A 19,767-nucleotide genomic window follows, 5' to 3' on the forward strand; every position below is an offset into this window, starting at 1 on the left:
TTCTCAGTCGATCACCAGTACTATAGAAGGGACGGACTGCCCCTAAATGAGGAGTGTGCAGATCAGCTGGAAGTAAAGATGGCCAAAAAGTTAGAGGGTTTTTAAACTAGGCGACAGGGGGGGCGCCCAGAGGTAGAGATAGCGCGGAACATATTCCAGAGGGTAGTATTGGGGGGCATTAGTGGTAGGTTGACTAGAGCACATAAACCCAAGGTAAGTATAGTAACAAGTCCTAGTTGCAATCTCGGAACACCCAATAAGAGGATAGTATGCGACTGGTCTAAACTACTACGTGGCATGTTCACCAATGCCAGGAGCCTGGCAGACAAGATGGGTGAACTAGAGCTACTGTTGTACGAGGAGGATTTGGATTTTGTGGGAATTTCAGAGACCTGGTTCAACAGCTCTAATGATTGCCTGGCACCCATTTAAGGGTATACCCTTTATTGCAGGGATAGAGAGGGTAAAAAAGGGGGAGGGGTATGCCTATATATCAAGAATAATGTACAAGTGAATGTGAGAGATGACATCACTAAGGGAGCTAGGGAGGAGGTTGAATCCTTATGGGTAGATCTCCAAAGGGATGAAGCTAAGAGGGAAAATAATACTGGGAGTATGCTATAGGCCCCCTAACCGGATCTCGTAGCACAATTTGGATTAGCAGCAAGGATGGGAAGTGTTATCATAATGGGGAATTTTAATTATCCACACATAGACTGGGCGGAGGAAACCGCACATTCCTCTAAGGCTCGCCAGTTCCTAAATGTCTTGCAGGACAATTTCATGGTTCATATGGTAGACGCACCAACTAGAAATAAGGCGATACTGGATCTACTGATTACCTACAATACAGACCTGTTCACGGATGTGGAAATACTCGGCAATTTAGGAAACAGCGATCACAGGTCAAATGGCTTCAGTATAAATCACACAAATAGGAAACATAAGGGGGAAAACAAAGACACTGAATTTCAAAAGAGCCAACTTCCCTAAACTACAAACCTTGCTAAAAGGCTTTAAGAGCATATTAAATAAGGGCATTAGCCAATGCATCCCAATGGGTAATAAATTTAAAAGAGCGAACAAAAGTCCTGAATGGCTTAACTCCAATGTAAAAATGCATATAAAAGCAAAGGCAAAAGCCTTCAAAAAATACATGGTTGAGAGATCATCATCAGCATTCAGACTTTATAAGGAATGCAATAAGAAATGTAAGGGTGCAATTAGGGCGGCTAAGATAGAACACGAAAGACATAGCGGAGAAAAGCAAAAATGATCCCAAGAAATTCTTGTAAACAGTAAAAAAGGGAGGACAGACCACGTTGGCCCCATAAAGAATGAGGAAGGACATCTGCTTACAAAGGATGGGGAGATGGCGAAGGTATTGAATTTATTCTTCTCCTCAGTCTTCACAAGAGAATCAGGGGGCTTCAGTAACCAAAACTGCAGTGTTTATCCTCATGACACATCATAGGAAGCACCTCAATGGTTAAAAGAGGACAGAATTAAAATTAGACTTGGGAAACTTAACATTAATAAACCACTGGGACCAGATGGATTGCACCCGAGAGTACTTAGGGAACTCAGTCAAGTAAACGCCAGACCATTGTTCCTAATTTTTACTGACAGTCTACTGACTGGAATGGTATCAGCTGATTGGAGAAAAGCCAATGTAGCACCAATATTTAAAAAGGGCCCAAAATACATCCCTGGGAATTATAGACCAGTTAGCCTAACATCAATAGTATGCAAGCTCTTGGAGGGGATGATAAAGGATTTTGGATAAAGGATACATGATTTTAGTAATGAGAATGGTATCATTAGCAGTAATCAGCATGGATTCATGAAGATTCGTTCTTGCCAAACCAATCTATTAACCTATGAGGAGGTGAGTTGCCATCTAGATAAAGGAAGGCCTGTAGACGTGGTGTATCTGGATTTTGCAAAAGCATTTGACACAGTTCTACATAAACGTTTACTGTACAAAAAAAGGTCCATTGTCATGGACCATAGGGTGAGTACAAGGATTGAAAACTGGCTACAAGGGCGAGTTCAGAGGGTGGTGATAAATGGGGAGTACTCGGAATGGTCAGGGGTGGGTAGTGGGTTCCCCTAAGGTTCTGTGCTGGGACCAATCCTATTTAATTTGTTCATAAATGACCTGGAGGATGGGGTAAACAGTTCAATCTCTATATTTGCGGACGATACTAAGCTAAGCAGGGCAATAACTTCTCCGTAGGATGTGGAAACCTTGCAAAAACATCTTAAAAAAATGAATGGGGTGGGCAACTACATGGCAAATGAGGTTTAATGTAGAAAAATTTAAAATAATGCATTCGGGTGGCGAAAATATGAATGCAATCTATACACTGGGGGGAGAACCTCTGGGAGAATCTAGGATAGAAAAGGAGCTGCAGGTCCTAGTAGATGATAGGCTCAGCAATGACTTGCAATGCCAAGCTGCTGCTAACAAAGCAAAAAGAATATTGGCATGCATTAAAAAGGGGATCAATTACAGAGATAAAACGATAATTCCCCCACTCTACAAGACTCTGGTCCGGCCGCACCTGGAGTGTGCTGTCCAGTTCTGAGCACCAGTCCTCAGGAAGGATGTACTGGAAATGGAGTGAGTACAAAGAAGGGCAACTAAGCTAATAAAGGGTCTGGAGGATGTTAGTTATGAGGAAAGTTTGCGAGCACTGAACTTATTCTCTCTGGAGAAGACACGCTTGAGAGGCGATATGATTTCAATTTACAAATATCGTACTGGTGACCCCACAATAGGGATAAAAAAACTTTTTTAGCGGAAGGGAGTTTAACAAGACTCGTGGCCACTCATTCAAATTAGAAGCAAAGAGGTTTAACCTTAAACTACATAGAGGGTTCTTTACTATAAGAGTGGCAAGGATGTGGAATTCCCTTCCACAGGCAGTGGTCTCAGCGGGGAGCATCGATCATTTCAAAAAACTATTAGATAAGCACCTGAACGACCAAGGTTTTTCAATCTCACCTACTATGTAACTATGGAAAACAAGGAAAAAGCCTGGGCGGCTGCACTTCCGTGAAGAAAAAAAGCACCTTTATTGTAACAAAAATTGACAAACAGGTCACATAAAAAAGTGGATGATACAGGACAACCGCTAACGCATTTCACATCAACTGATGCTTACTCATCAGCTATGAGAGTGTGCTTAGTGGGGACCACTAACTGACTTGTGGACCATCACTGGGACAGGTAGCGAGTTAAAATCTCCCCAATGGGAACACATATATAAAAACCTAACAGAAGTTGTAACCCTTTCCCACCCTGTCCCCCAAAAAACATAGAGGTCTACTTAAAAGGGTCATGAAAAATGAAAAGGTGAACTAACTCCAAATATGCTGGTCACCCCTCTGAGCCAGACTGCATGGAGCAATTGTGCTGCCTGTTTAGTGGTCCACACGCAGCATTACACAGCCCTGGAGTGAGTATCAATGAAAATGCTGACAATGGCGTGCTCATTGGTCAGAGCAGCCACTTGACTGTGCTGACCAATGAGGAGTGCACCTGAGCACATCCCCCACAGTTATTATTATTATTATACAGGATTCATTTAGCGCCAGTAGTTTGCGCAGCACTTTACAATATAAAGGGAGACTGTACAGCAGCAATACAATACAATTCAATACAAGAGGGTTAGGAGCAGTGGCGGCTGGAGCTCAAAATTTTTTGGGGGGGGGAGCGCAGAAACTGAAAAATTCTGAAAAAAAAAAAAAAACATCAATTGCAGCCTCAATGTGCCCATCAAATGCTGCCACTGTGCCCCATCAATTGCAGCCACTGTTCCATCAAATGCTGCCACTGTGCCCCATCAATTGCAGCCACTGTTCCATCAAATGCTGCCACTGTGCCCCATCAAATGCTGCCACTGTGCCCCATCAATTGCAGCCTTTTTGCCCCATCAAATGCAGCCACTGTGACCCCTGCCCGCCTGCTGTCTGACCGGCACTTACCCCATTTTGCTGGCGGGCCAGGCAGCGGCGAGCTATGTCCTCTGTGTGTCTCTTCTTGCTTCCTGCTACGCGTCCAATAGCAGCCCCTGTTCTTTCAGCCAGTCAGGTGATGGGTATCGGACCCATGCTATCTGATTGGCGGAGAGGCGGTTTAGTGTTAGAAAAGCAAATGTTCATTTGCTTTTCTAACACACCTGGGTGGGCTCCGAGCGCAATGCTCTGCGTTCCGAGTCCAACTTTTTTGAAGCCTATTAGAGCCTATGGCTCTAATCAGGTGCTTCAAAAAACGCCCCGCCACCGCTGTAATTCATGTGCCCGGCATCCAAAAAGAGTCCAGACGACTGAATAGAGGGTGGCGCTGGTAGCCATGGATAGATTTATGCAATGCATGAATCTATCCATGATACATAGAGGGGGTGGCTGGAGAGAGAGGGGGGCGCCGTGTGCCCTTAATGAACGGGCCGCCCCTGGTGAACAGTTATTACCTTTTGTAGCACTTGCCCCACCCTATTAGATTGTAAGCTCTTATGAGCATGGCCTTTTTACCCTCTTGCATTTTATTGTATTATAACTGTACAGTCTCCCTTTATATTGTAAAGTGCTGCTCAAACTGTTGGTGCCATATAAATCCTGTATTATAATAATCTGAGGTGTCTTCTGGATGAAGGAAGTACTTCTCCGTGGTTAGTGCAGTCACATGGTTGTGTTGACCAAAGAGCACTTGCCATTCCAAGCATTATGACAGATGCTCACTCTGGGGTTCTGTATTGGGGTTTAATTGAAAAAAGGAAAATAAGACCCCTTTCACATTGAAGCAGTTTTCAGGCGTTTTTGCGCTAGAAATAGCCTCTAAATCTTCGGGGCGGTTTGAAAGCGTTGTATTTAGCACTCCTAAAATGCCCCGCCCATTGAAATGAATGGGCAGTGCTTCCAAAGCACCTGAAAAGCGCTTCGGAAGCGCCGCAACAATGGCGTTTTTAACCCCTTCTTTAGGGGTTAGAAGCGCCGCGCTAACAGCCGAAAAGCACCGCTAAAGCGCCACTAAAACGGGTGGCGCTTTAGAGCTAATGCAGTGTGAAAGGGGTCTAAATGAGGCGTGTGACACACAACTGGTAAAATTGATGCACGATGGCACATTTATTAATTCATGAGGGTACACATAAAGAGACATGGCACATTACAGAAATTAAGGGTATTAATATGAGCTGATATGCATACCCTGACATCAAATTGTAAAATCCATGATTGCACTAAAGCTTGACGTGTTTTGTGGATTAAGCTCCACTTCCTCAGGAGCAGGTGCAGGATGCTTATCTGCAAAATATATATATATATATATATATATATATATATATATATATATATGAATACCAAAATAATCTGGTAAAAAATGTAAGGGGGGAATATTATTGTATTGGGATTTACAGTGTATGAACCACTACATCCGCAAGAACACAGCACATCATGGCCACTATGTGCAGCGGGATCTGTAGGGGTGGCCAGGATATTTGGAGTTAGTTTCCTCTTTTTTTTGTGAAAAGGTGTATTTCAGTGCAGATGTTCACAGGTGTACAGCTTGCTGCCTTCAGATCCATAACTTATACAGCTCTGACCACAGCAGCATTGCATACTTGCCAACTGTCCCGAATTTCTCGGGACATTCCCGGGATTTAGGCCCTTTTCCCGATCGTTTCCCGGGAGATGTCGCGAGAAATTTGTTTTTTCCCGTTTTACGCCGCCGGCCGCTAGAGGTCCGCGGCCGGCAGAGACCATGTCTCAGCCGGCCGCCATTTTCAAGGAGAACGTAGGCTGGCTAGATGGCTACAATAGAGATTGAGCTGCGGCGCCGCCCACCCCCCGGCCTGCTCCGCCCCGCTGCCAGTCTCTGTGACCTGTTATGGAAAGGGTTGGGGGATGGGCGGCTCAATCTCTATTGTAACCATGCGGCTCCGCTCCACCAACTTTGGGGCTGTATAGTCTGGATGTCACAGGAGGGGGGGCCGGTCTGGATGTCACAGGGGGGGATGGAAAACTATGAGAAATGGGACTTTGAGGGCACATAAATAATTAAACTATGAAAAAAATAGAAATTCCCAAATAAATGTATATAGGGACGTTGGCACATGTTTTGCCAGTACCTACAGTGTCACCCTGTTTTGAGGTACTTACCAAACTAGGATCCCCTTTTTTGCATGTCACGGGGGGGAGCTGGTCTGGATGTCACAGGGGGGGAGCCGGTCTGGATGTCACAGGGGGGGGGCGGTCTGGATTTCACAGGGGGGGGCGGTCTGGATTTCACAGGGGGGGGGCGGTCTGGATGTCACAGGGGGGGGCCGGTCTGGATGTCACAGGGGGGGGCCGGTCTGGATGTCACAGGGGAGGGCCGGTCTGGATGTCACAAGGGGGGGCCGGTCTGGATGTCACAGGGGGGGCCGGTCTGGATGTCACAAGGGGGGGCCGGTCTGGATGTCACAGGGGGGGCCGGTCTGGATGTCACAGGGGGGGGGGCTGGTCTGGATGTCACAGGGGGGGCCGGTCTGGATGTCACAGGGGGGGCCGGTCTGGATGTCACAGGGGGGGCCGGTCTGGATGTCACGGGGGGGCTGGTCTGGATGTCACGGGGGGGGTGGTCTGGATTTCACAGGGGGGGGCTGGTCTGGATGTCACAGGGGGGGGCTGGTCTGGATGTCACAGGGGGGGGGGTCTGGATTTCACAGGGGGAGGCCGGTCTGGATGTCACGGGGGGGGGGGGCAGTCTGGATGTCACGGGGGGGCCATATAGTCTGGGTGTCTTGTGCAAACCAATCAATATACACTTATTGTGATTTTTTTTTTACCAAAAATGTATAGCAGAATACATATTGGCGTAAAGTGATGAAGACATTTTTTTTTTATTGTATATGTTTTATAGCAGAAAGTAAAAAAATGTTTTGTTTGTTTGTTTTTTTTTTTTAAATGTCGCTCTTTTTTTGTTTATAGCGTAAACATTAAAAAATGCAGGGGTGATCAAATACCACCAAAAGAAAGCTCTATTTGTGGTGGGGGACATCATTTTTATTTGGGTACAGCATCACAAATAAACACGTACAGCGTCACACATCGTTCGCAATTCTGTCAAAATAACGCAGTGTCGTATTGCAAAAAGGGGGGTTAATCTTCCACATGTCAAGTGGTTCATAACTGAGCCAATTATGGAGAAAATAATGGAATGCATACAACAGAGTCGTTCCTCCAAACACAAAGGACACATTTTTTTTTTAACCTAGGACAATGCTAACTAGAGGTGACCTTCCCAGTTTATCTGAGCCAAGCAGTGTTTATATGTACTTTACAAATAAAGTTGTTTCGGGGGGGGAAAAGTGCATGACCCGGAAGGCTTCTTACAAGCGGAAGTGTGGTATTACCTCGTTCTGTGATTGGTGAAAGAACACGCTGCTGCGCGTTCACAAAGCTGTGTCGTGACTGGCTCGTCCCCCTGTATCCTGGTCGCTGATTGGTTGAGCAGCGGTCGCTCGGCTTTCTATTTCCGCTGGATTTCTCCTCCTGACCTTCTGTCAGCACTGTGCACGGTGACCGCTCGGTGTAACCATGGTGGCGTACTGGAGACAGGCCGGCCTCAGGTGAGGAGAGCAGGGTACCGCACACGGCATAGAAGAGTTCCATTGAGCCCCACCTCTCTTATTTATATTTGTAACCCAGAGAGCTGTGACCTCAGCGGGCTGGTGAAGAGAACCTGTTACCGCAGAGGAGGTGGGGGGTCACCAGAGAAAGTGTGTGGAAATCCTACATCTTTCCCAGTGAGTGACCTCATTCCTCTCTGTACACCGCTCTGACATAAAGACTTTATGGTGACTCCACCAGTGATGTCACTTCCTGTGTCAGGCTGACAACGCTTAGCCGCTGTCTCCCAATTATACGCAGTGTTCTTAGCCTGCCATGCAAGCACCTTTCACCTGCCTATTAAACACCCCCTATTGACTTCAGTGCAAAAAAAAAAAAAGTAGTCCCCCTATTGACGTCAGTGCAAAAAAAAAAAAAGTAGTCCCTCTTTTGACGTCAGTGCAAAAAAAAAGTAGTCCCCCTATTGACGTCAGTGCAAAAAAAAAAAAAGTAGTCCCCCTATTGACGTCAGTGCAAAAAAAAAAAAAGTAGTCCCTCTTTTGACGTCAGTGCAAAAAAAAAGTAGTCCCCCTATTGACGTCAGTGCAAAAAAAAAAAAAGTAGTCCCCCTATTGACGTCAGTGCAAAAAAAAAAAAAGTAGTCCCTCTTTTGACGTCAGTGCAAAAAAAAAGTAGTCCCCCTATTGACGTCAGTGCAAAAAAAACAAAGTAGTCCCCCTATTGACGTCAGTGCAAAAAAAAAAAAATAGTCCCTCTTTTGACGTCAGTGCAAAAAACAAAGTAGTCCCCCTATTGACGTCAGTGCAAAAAAAAAAAATAGTCCCTCTTTTGACGTCAGTGCAAAAAAAAAAGTAGTCCCCCTATTGACATCAGTGCAAAAAAAAAAAGTAGTCCCTCTTTTGACGTCAGTGCAAAAAAAAAAGTAGTCCCCCTATTGACGTCAGTGCAAAAAAAACAAAGTAGTCCCCCTATTGACGTCAGTGCAAAAAAAACAAAGTAGTCCCCCTATTGACGTCAGTGCAAAAAAAACAAAGTAGTCCCCCTATTGACGTCAGTGCAAAAAAAAAAAATAGTCCCTCTTTTGACGTCAGTGCAAAAAAAAAAGTAGTCCCCCTATTGACGTCAGTGCAAAAAAAAAAATAGTCCCTCTTTTGACGTCAGTGCAAAAAAAAAAGTAGTCCCCCTATTGACGTCAGTGCAAAAAAAACAAAGTAGTCCCCCTATTGACGTCAGTGCAAAAAAAAAAAATAGTCCCTCTTTTGACGTCAGTGCAAAAAAAAAAGTAGTCCCCCTATTGACGTCAGTGCAAAAAAAAAAAATAGTCCCTCTTTTGACGTCAGTGCAAAAAAAAAAGTAGTCCCCCTATTGACGTCAGTGCAAAAAAAACAAAGTAGTCCCCCTATTGACGTCAGTGCAAAAAAAAAAAGTAGTCCCCCTATTGACGTCAGTGCAAAAAAAAAAAAAGTAGTCCCTCTTTTGACGTCAGTGCAAAAAGAGTCCGAAGGACCCAGCAATCACAGAGCATGCCGGGTGTGCACCGCAGTGGGTTCTGGGAGGACGTCTATTGACTGGAGGAAAGTGGTTACATTTAAAAAACCTTTTTAAAAACTGTCCAGTTCTGTTTCCGCCCACCACTAAAACCTACCAACAAAATCACCAAAACAATATATGCTTAAAATGGGGCTTCATTCACTAACACCCCTCCCCCCTTTAAAGCAGAACTCCAGGCTATCCTAACTAATCTTAAATCTGTCCCTTCCCCCATCCTAACAACTGTGCTGACTAACCTGTGTAAGAAAGAGGTGTATATACTTACCCATTTTCAGTCCACTCTGGTTTGGTCACATGACCCCCTGTGTCAGACAGCAGGGAGAGGAAAGGCTGCTCGACAACAGGGTGACCTTACCCATAGGTTATAATGTTGTTGGCACTACCTCCTCTCCCCTGCAGCTGCTGGCAGACATGAGATCAAATGAGCAGACCAGACAGTAGATATATACCGTATCTCACAAAAGTGAGTACACCCCTCACATTTCTGTAAATATTTTATTCTATCTTTTCATGTGACAACACTGAAGAAATGACACTTTGCTACAATGTAAAGTAGTGAGTGTACAGCTTGTATAACAGTGTAAATTTGCTGTCCCCACAAAATAACTCAACACACAGCCATTAATGTCTAAACCACTGGCAACAAAAGTGAGTACACCCCTAAGTAAAAATGTCCAAATTGGGCCAAAAGTGTCAATATTTTGTGTGGCCACCATTATTTTCCAGCACTGCCTTAACCCTCTTGGGCATGGAGGTCACCAGAGCTTCACAGGTTACCACTGGAGTCCTCTTCCACTCCTCCATGATGACATCACGGAGCTGGTGGATGTTAGAGACTTTGCGCTCCTCCACCTTCCATTTGAGGATGTCCCACAGATGCTCAATAGGGTTTAGGTCTGGAGACATGCTTGGCCAGTCCATCACCTTTACCCTCGGCTTCTTTAGCAAGGCAGTGGTCCTCTTGGAGGTGTGTTTGGGGTCCTTATCATGTTGGAATACTGCCCTGTGGCCCAGTCTCCGAAGGGAGGGGATCATGCTCTGCTTCAGTATGTCACAGTACATGTTGGCATTCATGGTTCCTTCAATGAACTGTAGCTCCCCAGTGCCGGCAGCACTTATGCAGCCCCAGACCATGGCACTCCCATCACCATGCTTGACTGTAGGCAAGACACACTTGTCTTTGTACTCCTCACCTGGTTGCCGCCACACACGCTTGACACCATCTGAACCAAATACGTTTATCTTGGTCTCATCAGACCACAGGACATGGTTCCAGTAATCATAGTTACATAGTAGGTGAGGCCAAAAAAAGACACAAGTCCAACCCATGTGTGTGATTATATATCAGTATTACATTGTATATCCCTGTATGTTTTAGTCGTTCAGGTGCTTATCTAATAGTTTTTTGAAACTATCAATGCCTCCTGAGACCACCTCCTGTGGAAGGGAATTCCACATCCTTGCCGCTTACAGTAAAGAACCCTCTACGTAGTTTAAGGTTAAACCTCTTTTCTTCTAATTTTAATGAGTGGCCACAAGTCTTGTTAAACTCCCTTCCGTGAAAAAGTTTTATCCCTATTGTGGGGTCACCATTATGGTATTTGTAAATATAAATCATATCCCCTCTCAAGCATCTCTTCTCCAGAGAGAATACGTTCTCTCTGCGGGATATGACGCTGAGCACGTGCACTCAACTTCTTTGGTGGACCATGGTGAGGCCTGTTCTGAGTGGAACCTGTCCTGTTAAACTGCTGTATGGTCTTGGCCACCGTGCTGCAGCTCAGTTTCAGGGTCTTGGCAATCTTCTTATAGCCTAGGCCATCTTTATGTAGAGCAACAATTATTTTTTTCAGATCCTCAGAGAGATCTTTGCCATGGGGTGCCATGTTGAACTTCCAGTGACCAGTATGAGAGTGTGAGAGCAATAATACCAAATTTGACACACCTGCTCCCCATTTACACCTGAGACCTTGTAACACTAACGAGTCACATGACACTGGGGGGATTTCTAATTGGGCCCAATTTGGACATTTTCACTAAGAGGTGTACTCACTTTTGTTGCCAGTGGTTTAGACATTAATGGCTTTGTGTTGTTATTTTGAGGGGACAGCAAATTTACACTGTTATACAAGCTGTACACTCACTACTTTACATTGTAGAAAAGTGTCATTTCTTCAGTGTTGTCACATGAAAAGATAGAATAAAATATTTACAAAAATGTGAGGGGTGTACATCTTTCTTACACAGGTTAGTCACTATCAGTGTTAAGAGGAGACGGGGAACAGTATTAAAACCCAATAACATTTTTTTCTAGTGCAGCTTACAAACTCTTAGATGTGATGGCTGTATTAGTTTCCTTTTTTTTTTTCTTTTTTTTTTTTTTTTTTTTTTTTAGTCTCTTTCTATTATTTTCTCCTGATCTGGCCAGTGAGTCTGTTTTTCAACAGAACAAGCTTTCCTCCAGATGTAGCAGTTAGGGGGTTGAGACAAACTATCATTGACGGGTGCTTACAATGATCAGCGTTTATTTATATTAAACTTTTATCCCCAAATGAACAAAACTATTGTAACAGCTTATACAGTGTGTGCTGGAGTTTGGCTTCAGTTTGTTGGTGTATCTAAATCTGCTAGTCCATCTAACACTCCCCTCCCCCCAGACTTACAATGCTGCTGTTCAAAGGTGCCCCCTGTGCTCCTTCATCCAGAGTGGGGACACGCTCAAATACAGGAGGTGTGTTATTGGCCGGATGATTTGGTGAAAACAAAGGAGGGGGTGTGTAAAAACAAAAAAAACAAAAAAAAGCAGCCACCACATCTAATTATTGGTGAGCTGCAATATATTACATTTTTGGTTTGGGGTTTATTAACACTTTAAGAATTTTTTTTTTTTTTTGGTGGGCAGAGGTTTTCCCTTTATACCAAAAGATTTACTACTATATCACTTCCTGCTTTTTGGCCCAGGCCATAATGGCATCGGGCCCCGCAGCCTTCTGGGAATGAGCATGTGACATTGTGTACAGATGTGATGCGGGTCTTTAGGATATTGCAGAGACCTGTGACACATCTTCCAGTGTTCCTGTACACACAAGCTGTATAGTAATCAGAGTTTGTGAACCAGTATATATGTGTGGAAATATGAGGCCTGTTACCTGTGTGCAAGATAAGGCAACACTGAAAAGAACACTTTAATATCTTTTTGCAAAGCATTGCAATCGGTGGATCAAAGGTACAATGCCAGGCTCCTGTGGGCTCTACCTCCAGCTTTGGGTCCATACTGGGGTGTGGGCTTTCAGTTAGATCTGGAGGAAGTGTCCATGGGCCATGAGTTTGGAGATCACAAGTCCATCTTCTGCAGTGTCTCCCACCATAACAGAACAGTGGCTTAGTGATTTGCATACCTGCCTGGCAGCACTGGGATCATCGGTTCATATCCCAACCATGGCAAAACCTGCATAGAGTCTGCATGTTCTCTCTCTGCTTGGGCGTGTTTCCTCCCACACTCCAAAGGGTGTACACATGCCATGGCAGGAATTATACCTCCTGTAGTGCTCAACAGGGACTGCCACTTGCCAAATGTGTCCCATTCAAGTGAAAGGGGCTGCACTGCACGAGGTTGCTGCTCAGTAGTCCAGCATTTACAGGGGGGGGGGATAAGTAGTGGGAAGGTGATACAACACTTCCTCACCACATGTCAAGTGGTTTCTGAAGAGTAATCCAAATGCGGATCGCTTTTCAGACAGCAAAGCTAGTGTAAACGAGGCCTTAATGTGTTTTGTTTATCCTACAGGTCCACTTTTAAATGAGTATTCCTTTAGTTTAGAATAGTCATTAAGGGTTTGAGCCCCAGTCAGGTTGTTGCTACTGTCTATCCTCCCACTGGGAAGATTTCCCATCTTTTCCTTTCATGGCTAGCGGCACCTGAAAGTCAAGAAACTGGGGAAGTCACAGATTTCAGGAATAACCAACGTTTTTAACCCTTTCCTGCTACATCCAAAACAAAAATGTTTTGACAGGAGTTCCACTTTTATCAAATCAGAGAAGATGAAGTGCCTATGGCACGTGCTACACAAAGTATATAATAAAGTGATTGTAAGGGCTTGTTTGTTATTTTTGTTTTTAAATAACAAACATATGTTATACTTGCCTCCTCTATGCAGTTGCTTTCCACAGAGCAACCTGGATCCTCCTCTTCTTGGGTCCCTCTTTGCTGATCCTAGTTCCTCCCCTCTTTGAATTACCCTCAGCCCAGCAGCTTTCTACAAGGGTCACCCAAGCTGAGTCAGAGCTCTGTGTATCCATTCAGACATGGAGACCTGGCCCCGCCCCCTCTCTCCCCTGATTGGCTGACTGACTTTGATTGACAGCCACGGGAGCCAATAGCGTCGCTGCTTTTTTATCTTAAAGGGTAACTCCACTTTCGTGGGGGAAAAAAAAATAGCAAAAAAGAAAAAAAAATAATATAGCGTATACAATTGCGACACAAGTCATATTGTAATTGAATGTTATTAAAAATGACTTTTCCTTTTCAATCTGCAGCCGTTGTAATTTTCTGTAAATGTAGTGCAATATGTCTACCTGGAGTTGTTCTGTACACAGAGTGTGTATTGACCACTCCCCAGAAACATCGTTTCTCTAAGCGTCTTTCAAGACAGCCCATGAGACCTAGGGCTCCTCCTACCAGGACAGGAAACGCGTTAACCCCCCCCCCAGATAAGAGGGCGGTCCTCCAGGCCCCATGTCAGTATTAGTGTTTCCTCCCGGATGGGGGGTAACATGTTTCCTGGAGCTGGTTCCCCTAGGTCTCATGAACATGGCTCCTGTGGCAATTTGGGGTGGTATTCCTACCTTCTTCTTAGGTCCCAGAGCGGCACATCCACCAGGGGATGAGGCTTGTGGCTGCTGTCCCTGCTTCTCAGTGCATGGGAAATGCCAGCACCGCAGTGTTCATCTGAGCTCCTGCCCGCGAGCCACATGGTGGCAGTCGGCTTGTTTTCCCTTCTAAACAGCCTAGCTGGAGTGTGCAGTAGAAGAGAGGAAGCTGCGCGCGTGAAGGGGCGGAACTTGCGTTCCAAGCTGGCCCACAGGAAGTACCCGGTGGGGTCACTTCCGGGGCGTGTGACGTCATCAGCGGGTGACGGAGACACTAGTTGTGGTGTGAACAGGGATGCTGGTGGTTTTTAAAAACCGTGAAGCCCAGCAGAGGCCTCTGTGATACCTGCACAGGCAGCAGAAGCAGGCCCTAACACCAGCACCTCACAGGTAAGCCTGAAGTGTATTTTACTTGCACATCCTGTGGTAGTTCTCCACCTTGTAACCAATAGGGACTAGGTGAAGGGGGCACATTTTTCCTTTTCTCCTGCATGGGGTGTTATGGAGTGTATGTGGCGTAAAATTTTTTAGGGTCATTTGTTCTCTTACAGGCCAAGACGCGGTGGGGGGAACCGTGTATGATTCGGACAGGAATCGCACCACATTCCTGTTCAAATCGCATGCAATTCTTTACAGTGGGATTTGAGCCCATTTATTTTGTATGGGCTCAAAGCACACCGCATGGGTATCGTTACTCTCTAGTACTTGACCGTAAGTATCAGTACTCGCCGGTAAAAAAAAAAAAAAAAAAACTATTGGTGCAACCCTAAAACGAAGTGTGTGTGTTTTTTTATATATATATATATATATATATATATATATATATATATATATATATATATATATATATATATATATATATATATATATATATATATATATATATATATATATATATATATATATATATATATATATATAATCTCTCTATATCTCTGGCCATACAATTCTCCTTAGATTTACCAACACTTTCAATGTGTATACAATGAGGCGGCCTTTTCTCTACAGAGTTAAAGGTAAATCTAAAGGAAATTGAGGAAGAACCTTGTATTATGTATTGCCAGCTTAAGACTCATACTTGTAGCTTACTTCCAACTAGTCTTAATGTATGTATAGAATACTTTGTTTTATAGCAGGCTTGTTTCTCTTTTTTTTAGCTACATCCGCTACTCTCAGATCTGTGCTCAGGCTGTGAGGGCGGCACTGAAGCCCCAGTTCAAGGCAGAAGCAGACAAGGTATCGGCTACCAATGTGAGGGTCATCAAACCGAAGAAAGAATGATCAGTAAGTTAACTGTAACTGCTTATTCTAACTCATTGGGCTCGTTCTTTATGTATCTAGGAAATATTCAGTGGAGCGGAATAAAATATAATCGCCCATTGTAGTCAGATAAAGCGGATCTGCACTGTATCTGAGCACCACAAACCAAAAACGCTATTTAATTCACTTTTTTTATTCAAATCAAACTCTCACATCCATCTATGTCTCTTTGCTTTATTTTGCTGACAAATCACTTCGAAAAATGCCCTCCTAGCATTTCGAGCCTTGGCGATCTTGAATAAGGGCAGATGATTCATGTAGCATTAACTTCCTGGAATCCATCTGCCCTTAGCTCAGGCATGCAGGCAGGAGGGTGTAATTGGCTGAGAAACCCCTCCTCCCCTCCCGAGGACTCCTACGATGTATGATTTCATTTGCATAGGACAAAAAACAGAAAAAATGTTTATGGTAAAAAAAAAGAATTTAAAGGCCGGTTCACACCACATGCATAAAAATAGTCAATGTTTATTTAATAGGGTGAAGTTCCAATTTTAAATTCAGGCCAGAGTCAGCACAGTGACTTACTGGTTAGCACTTATGACTTGCAGTGCCGGGTCCTCATTTTGAATCCCAGATAAGATGCTGGAGTTTTCATGTTGTGACTCTGCTTGTGTGAGTTTCTTCATTCTGTACAGCACAGCGCAACCTAATATGTAGCTGTGGCAGCATAGAAATTGAGCAGACACACATTTTGGCTCAGCATGTACAACATACCAGGAAGTTGCCAGCACTTCTTGGAATGTAGTATACAGTGCTAGTATGGAAGTGCTGCAGTCCAACAAATTGAATACCATTGTGTATCTATTTTTATTTCTATGCAATACTTTGTATTTTGTGTCTGTTATGTGTTGGTTAAGTGCAGTGTCCTTTTTTTGTTTACATTAAACACTAGGCCCACTTTAAGACCACAATTCTGAGGTTATTCATAAGGCCCCATGAACACTGGACGTTATAATAACGTCATAAAAACGGCAGTAGCTTTGCAGTGAGTTTCTACAATAGCGTTTTTCAGCGTTAGCGGTTTTTAGCGTTTTTTTAAGTGGATGAAAACTGTTAAACGCTGGTGAGCGTTTAAAGGCGTGTTTTGATGTTAGAACGTTTTTACAGCTATAAAACGCCTTGGGTTTTTTTTACTGCCAAAAAATGCCCCAGCCAAAAACAGTTGACAACAGCCTATGTGTGCATGGACACATAGTATAACATGCTGGAGAGTTTATTGACTGTATAAAAAAAAAATGTCTGAACCCAAAAACAGGAGCTGTAAAAACATCCAGTGTGCATGAGGTCTAAACGTTGCAATGAAAGTGAAAGCAGTGAGTCGGTGCAGTAAACTCCCAAAGTATTTTCAAAAATGCATGTAGTGATTTTGCAGTAAATGCTATATATAGAAGTGCAGGTTACATAAGGTGTATGTGGAGTCGTCAGTATATCAGTAGCACAATTAATGCTGTAAGGATGTCAGTTTGTGGAAGAGTTTGGTGACTCTTTTAGTAATCTAGATCAGTTTCTCAACTCCAGTCCTCAAGGTGCCCCAATAGGTCAAGTTTTCAAGATTTCCCTGGAAAGCCTGAAAACATGACCTGTTGGGGCGCCTTGAGGACTGGAGTTGAGAAATCCTGATCTAGAATACCAGAGGGATTATCTGTAACAGGGGCAGGCAGCCTTTGAGAATTTTGAGACCTACCTGAACAGCATGAAAGAGATCAATGATCTCCAGGTTTTTCTTTTTTTTTTCTTTTAATTAGCTAGACCTAACTAAATTAAGTTGTAAGGAAAACATATAAAAATATAATAAAACAAATGCCGCCATAAAAATATAAACTTTTGCCTACTTTAGGACAGTGGTTGGTGTCATCTCCATCTCTGCAGCTTCAGCTGTACAGAATGAATGAACAGGAAGAGCTCTGCACAGTATCCCTGTTCATTCAACACTGTTTACTATGCTTCAGGTGTGAATGAACACAGTGATCATTACCGGTCACTTGCTGTGTTCGTTCAGAAAAGGAAGGGGCCGGTAAATTGCATGATTACCGGCCCCTTCCCTCCATCCTAAAAACCCCCCTCTCTCTTTACAGCAGCTGGCAGAAAAGGAGGAGGAGATGCTGGTGGGGCAACAGCACAGTGAAGGAGAACCTGGACGGGTGGGAAGGCGGGAGCGGCATTTACTGATCCTCCTGTATTTTCCTCCTGTGGCAGCTGAATGCCAGCAGGAGGGAGAGGAGGAGGAGAAGCCGCCTTTCAGCTGCCACAGGTGGAGAATACAGGGGATTGGTTCCAGTAAATGCCACTTATGCCGCCCCTCTCATCCAGGGGTCAGCAAGGAAGGGACGTGATCTACTCGTCACCTGCCTGCGAATGACAGGTTGCTGACCTCCAGTCTATAGTAATGCTGGATACTGTTACTTCTCACAGCTGTCTGCATTTTTCGTCCTATTTATTAAAAAACAGGTTGCAGTGTGAAGCCTGTCGTGTTTCTCATGGAGTTCTTTTGCTTATATTAGAGCACAAAGAATTTTGCGCCTAGAGGATAGGCCGGTCACACGAGTGATGGGCACTGTAACCAGGCTACCCTCCCAAATTTTTAGTCCCAAATCTCATTTTTAAATTTTTAGTATTTTTGAAGGCGCATTTTTTTTTTTTTTTTTTTTTTCTGTGGTTAGGCAAGATAGAGGCCTGTAAATTTGCTTTGATTTTAGTATCTGGTTGTCTTCAGCTGCATGACTGCAGCTCTTACAGTGTTGCCATTTTTTGTGTCTTGTATTATTTATGACTATACTGCCCTCTGTTGGTGAAAATTAATTTCTTTATTCATATAGTTGATCAGTGAGTCCTCTTGTACTTACAGTAAATTTCCTATTGAGGCAGAAAACATGACCTGTAGAGGCACTAAGTGCCAGCCCACCCACTGCTGAGATTTATAGTTCCTTTGTGGCCTGGGCAACACAAGTTTTCAATCGATAAGCTGACTGGAACACAGGGTATATCTTTGATAGCATGTAGATGTTTACACAAACCACAGGATATAATGTTACTGTATAGTAGGCTGGAGTTTAACTTTAAAAAAAAAAAAAAAAAAAAGAATTATCCTCGTCAGCCAATTGGATTTTTTTTCTACCTGCATTGGAAAAATGATAGCTGGAATCTGATATAAATGGTCTGCTATGTGGTTCATTTTTATGATGTATAGTGATGGATGTATTCACTTTTCAGTAATCGTGTTCCACCTTTTCTTGTTTTTCAGATGCTGAACACCAGAACCTCTGATAGAATAATGGATTATCCTTGGGTTGTTTCCTGAATACGTCTACATCTGTAAATGTGTTTTGTTTCTAATTTAAACCATAAGACCAAATAAAACAGGGATTGTTTTATTTGTAAAATCCTTTTTCTCTGGTTTTTATTGGTTACATCTAGTGGAGCTTTATGGGATCAAATTGGTGCCGTTTGCTATGCTTAGACTTCAATTTAAAAATGTTTTTTTCTATTGATTGACTTACAACCAACCTGTCAGGTTTTTCCTGCTATAGTCGGCAATACAAATCATTGTGTTCTGCCGGCAGGGACGTCTCCCCGCCAAAAGAACACAATGCGAGAGGGATTCCCCAATAACACTAACTGTATTGATGGGGGAATTGAGCAATTTTCTTTCCATCTATGGCCTGCCTTTGCCTATTCCAGGGAATAACTATGCTAGCCATGCTGTAGGATACTATTGGCAGTGTTCTTTCTCTATCTGGTTACTATATGTGGTAGTAAGGTCTAACACCCCCCCCCCCCTTCCACTTCCCCTTCAGTTCCTTTGTATTGTTATCTATGAAGCCATAGCTTGTACCATGACATTTCCTGTATTTAGGCAATATTGTATCTCTAAGTAACAGAGGTGCTTCCTTTATATGTGATCTCTAAAAAGAGAGAATTGCTAAAAGAAAGTTTCCCGGATCTGACATTGCAGGAATTTGAGCCTCTAGAATTGTCTGTGATGGTTTTGTGTTGAAAACTGGGTTGTCATATCATCCTTTTTAATCACAGCCACGAGAACGTAAAACGGGTAAACTATTAGATGAATTATAAATCCCAAGGCTCCCAGAATCCTTCTGTATTGAGAACCCTGCCCCACACCCATTAGTGCTTGGACTGAAATCTGACTGTGAAATACACTGCTTCCCATGGAGAGTTCTTGTGTTTTATGGTAACTCTGCAGAATCCTTTCAGGAGGAGCCTTTTAGAAGCAGGTTCACATCTGTGCACTGCAGTTTGGGTGCAGCATGATCTGCAGTTTACATATGCTTTTAGATGTCCTCTCAATTTCTGTTAGACCATGGGTGCTCAACCTGTGGCCTTCCAGCTGTTGTGGAACTTCAAGTCCCATCATACCTCTACCTTTGGGAGTCATGCTTGTAACTGTCAGCCTTG

General features: G+C 43.7%; 1 protein-coding gene across 1 annotated transcript; it reads left to right on the top strand.

Moving 5' to 3' along the window:
• The first annotated feature begins 7,445 nt into the window (after positions 1 to 7,445).
• ATP5F1E (ATP synthase F1 subunit epsilon) lies at positions 7,446 to 18,734 on the top strand. Its single transcript, XM_073607561.1, has 3 exons — positions 7,446 to 7,613; positions 15,192 to 15,318; positions 18,596 to 18,734. The coding sequence occupies exons 1-2, from the start codon at positions 7,582 to 7,584 to the stop codon at positions 15,313 to 15,315; spliced, it is 156 nt and encodes a 51-aa protein (XP_073463662.1). The 5' UTR covers positions 7,446 to 7,581; the 3' UTR covers positions 15,316 to 15,318; positions 18,596 to 18,734.
• Positions 18,735 to 19,767: the final 1,033 nt, after the last annotated feature.

Source organism: Aquarana catesbeiana, linkage group LG12 (assembly GCF_042186555.1).
Source record: "Aquarana catesbeiana isolate 2022-GZ linkage group LG12, ASM4218655v1, whole genome shotgun sequence".
Taxonomy (NCBI): domain Eukaryota; kingdom Metazoa; phylum Chordata; class Amphibia; order Anura; family Ranidae; genus Aquarana; species Aquarana catesbeiana.

Bases quoted from the DNA above. Each gene is read 5' to 3' on its own strand.
- ATP5F1E (XM_073607561.1), top strand. From the start codon at position 7,582: ATGGTGGCGTACTGGAGACAGGCCGGCCTCAG. The intron at 7,614-15,191 runs GTGAGGAGAGCA...TCTTTTTTTTAG, and splicing joins TGGAGACAGGCCGGCCTCAG to CTACATCCGCTACTCTCAGA.